Source organism: Primulina eburnea, chromosome 2 (assembly GCF_022965805.1).
Source record: "Primulina eburnea isolate SZY01 chromosome 2, ASM2296580v1, whole genome shotgun sequence".
Classification (NCBI taxonomy): domain Eukaryota; kingdom Viridiplantae; phylum Streptophyta; class Magnoliopsida; order Lamiales; family Gesneriaceae; genus Primulina; species Primulina eburnea.
Window position 1 is genome coordinate 13,691,408 of NC_133102.1, and position 2,867 is coordinate 13,694,274.

Here is a 2,867-nt window from a genome sequence, read left to right on the forward strand (position 1 = left end):
TTATTTTTAGAAATATAAAATAATGAATCATTTTAAATAAAACGAAGAATATTCCCAGCTAGCATCTCGAACTTGCAAAACTTTGCTAGGAGTCTTGGTGTAGCAAATAAACTGTGTTGAAAAAGGTGATTAAGTTTATTCTTGTGGATAATTAAATGTTACAAGTTTCCTAGGGCAAGAGCGTGTAACTCTAAATTCTTAATGGATGAAATCCTCTCATTTTTTTAAACTTTGTGGGGTTAATTCTAATCATATAACATATGCTTTCACTCAATGAAAAAGCTTTATTCAAGTTTTTTTATTATTTAATGTTTATTTACCAATAAAACAAGAATCCCATTTGAGATCAGCATTCAACACAATCAATGATATTATGAAAGTAAAACCAAATACATATTACCATGCATTTTTTTTAACATGAAGAATTAATGTTCATGATGTACATCATTATCATTCCAGTTGTAACTAATTGACTAAAAGACATTGTTAGATCAAGGTATTAATTAAAATTAAAGAAAACATATAGTTCTGATCAATAGTTAATTAATTTTCTATCAATTAATAATTTTTTTTTTAAGTTGGAGAAGTGTTTGTTACAAATGAGATCTCGAACTCGATATAATGTCCCAAACTTGAGACAGTATCCATGAAAAATAATTTATAAGTCGTCGGCTATAAAATAATATAAGGTAGAAAATTATTTCTAAAGCCATCATTTTTTTTATAACAAAACGTTCAAGAAGTAAAGGGATATGATTTTATCTTTTACCAATTTTCTTTATCGTCTACATATTCATGTATTTTTTTCACTATGTATGAGTTGACTTATCAACGATGGGATAGGTAGAATTTTATATTTACTATATTAATATATTATATTGTAGAATATATCTTTTTGACTAGTATATATTTAAATTTGTGTGTAAATAATTATTGCACCAAAAACCTCAACTAACTCTATTTTTCCTTCCTGCATAAATCAACTAAATGCATTAAATTCTCTTTATATCTCCACTCTACCCCTCCCTCTATATATCCCAGATCGAAGAATATTCCATGTCCACACACTATTTATAAATTTACTATCTGCTAAACAAGGCTGAGCCACCCCTGCCAATGGCAGAGCCACCGTCCGCCACTGCCGAATGCACCAGAGCTTCAACTCCTATTCAAACCAAAAACAACGAAACCACAAACCCTTTTCCGAATGATGAAAACAAATGCAAGAAAAGAGAAGGAACTAGCAGCGGGACCAAGCATCCAGTTTACAGGGGTGTGAGGATGCGAAGCTGGGGGAAATGGGTTTCGGAAATCCGGCAGCCTCGGAAGAAGTCACGGATTTGGCTAGGCACTTACCCGACGGCTGAAATGGCGGCAAGAGCCCATGACGTGGCGGCGTTGAGCATAAAGGGGAATTCGGCGGTTCTCAATTTCCCTGAGATCAGCGAGTTCCTGCCTCGACCGGCCTCCCAATCGCCGATGGATGTGCAAGATGCGGCGGCTAAAGCCGCGGCGATGGAGGTGCTCAGGCCGATGTGTTCTACTTCTGATGCCAATGCAGCTAAGTCGGATGAATTGGGGGAGTTAATCGAGCTGCCAAGTTTGGAGGAGAGCTATGATTCCGGAGAGTCGGGGAACGAGTTCCCGGTGGTTGAGTCGGCGGAGGACTGGCTGCATCAGCCGTGGTGGGCGTTGGATGAGAAGTGTTCAGAGTATTTCTACGATCAAATGGAAGAGTTCTGAGTATTTAATTTCTACGATCAAATGGAAGATGGAGAGAGTGCTTTACTTAATTCCATGCAGCTTTAAGAACCTGAACATTAGGTGTGCCTTTTGCTTGAATGCTTGTATCTTCAATTTAATCACTCAAATTGCCTTTATCGTATATAATTTTTTGTACTTTTTTTTTTTACCCTTAAATGAATAATTTTACGTATGTTCTTTAATTTTATCGTATATACAATCGTAGCTGGCCATGGACAATAGGATACGGCGGACACTTATCGAAAATTCAGATATTCAATTCATCCTTGTTTCCGTCTTATGTCACATAAAATTTACAATGTGATTTATCTAATCAGCGTAATTTGCATACTATTGTATTGGTTCTTTGGATTTACTCCTGACACAACACAAAAAAAAAATAGGATGTGGTTTCCAAGGTTAAAATTAAAAAAATAAATATTTATTTTCTTTTAATTGCAATGGTTAATAAATTATTTATTTATTAAGGACGAATCCGTCGGGCAAGGAAGGTAATCAATAATCTTTTCAGGAATTATATATTAATTTGTTAGAAAGAGATCGGTCCTGTATTAATCTTGAAATTTTTATTTTTTTAAAAAATACATTAAATTTCACCTATAAAATAATCAAATTGTAGTCCCCTCTGAAGTCCTTCTATCCTTTGAAGTACTGTAGAACATATGATCATATCTTCATCTTACTAAACTAATCAACTAATAATATCTTGTTTTCTAAATTAATTTAGCCTTTTTTCGTGCATAATTATATATTATAATCAGGCATATACATTGATATGATCCATTGAGGAATAATATTTGAGCTACAATAACTCGGTTCTTGAATTATCGAACACCGATAAATTAAATCTATTACAGTGTGTGTATATCTCAAATGTATCATCAGACTTGGGCTTGCTCGCATTCTAGTTAACTTCTTCATGTAGGTTTCCCATGTTTTGAATAACCATAAAAAACTTGTATTTGATATTTAATATGTTGTATTTATAGTCTCCAAGAGTGAAATATACGTTAGACACAAGAATATGACTGTTTGGAAAGTTTCTGTACTGTTTTTGATATTGAAACGGTCATTTCCGCCTTGCTGACTATTTTCTCGAGCCT

General features: G+C 33.9%; 1 protein-coding gene across 1 annotated transcript; it reads left to right on the forward strand.

Moving 5' to 3' along the window:
* Nucleotides 1-1,014: 1,014 nt before the first annotated feature.
* On the forward strand, nt 1,015-1,981 carry LOC140824600 (dehydration-responsive element-binding protein 3-like). Its single transcript, XM_073186172.1, has 2 exons — nt 1,015-1,743; nt 1,780-1,981. The coding sequence occupies exon 1, from the start codon at nt 1,117-1,119 to the stop codon at nt 1,741-1,743; it is 627 nt and encodes a 208-aa protein (XP_073042273.1). The 5' UTR covers nt 1,015-1,116; the 3' UTR covers nt 1,780-1,981.
* Nucleotides 1,982-2,867: the final 886 nt, after the last annotated feature.

What these genes read in the sequence shown, in the direction of transcription:
- LOC140824600 (XM_073186172.1), top strand. Translation starts at nt 1,117, where the DNA reads ATGGCAGAGCCACCGTCCGCCACTGCCGAATGCACCAGAGCTTCAACT.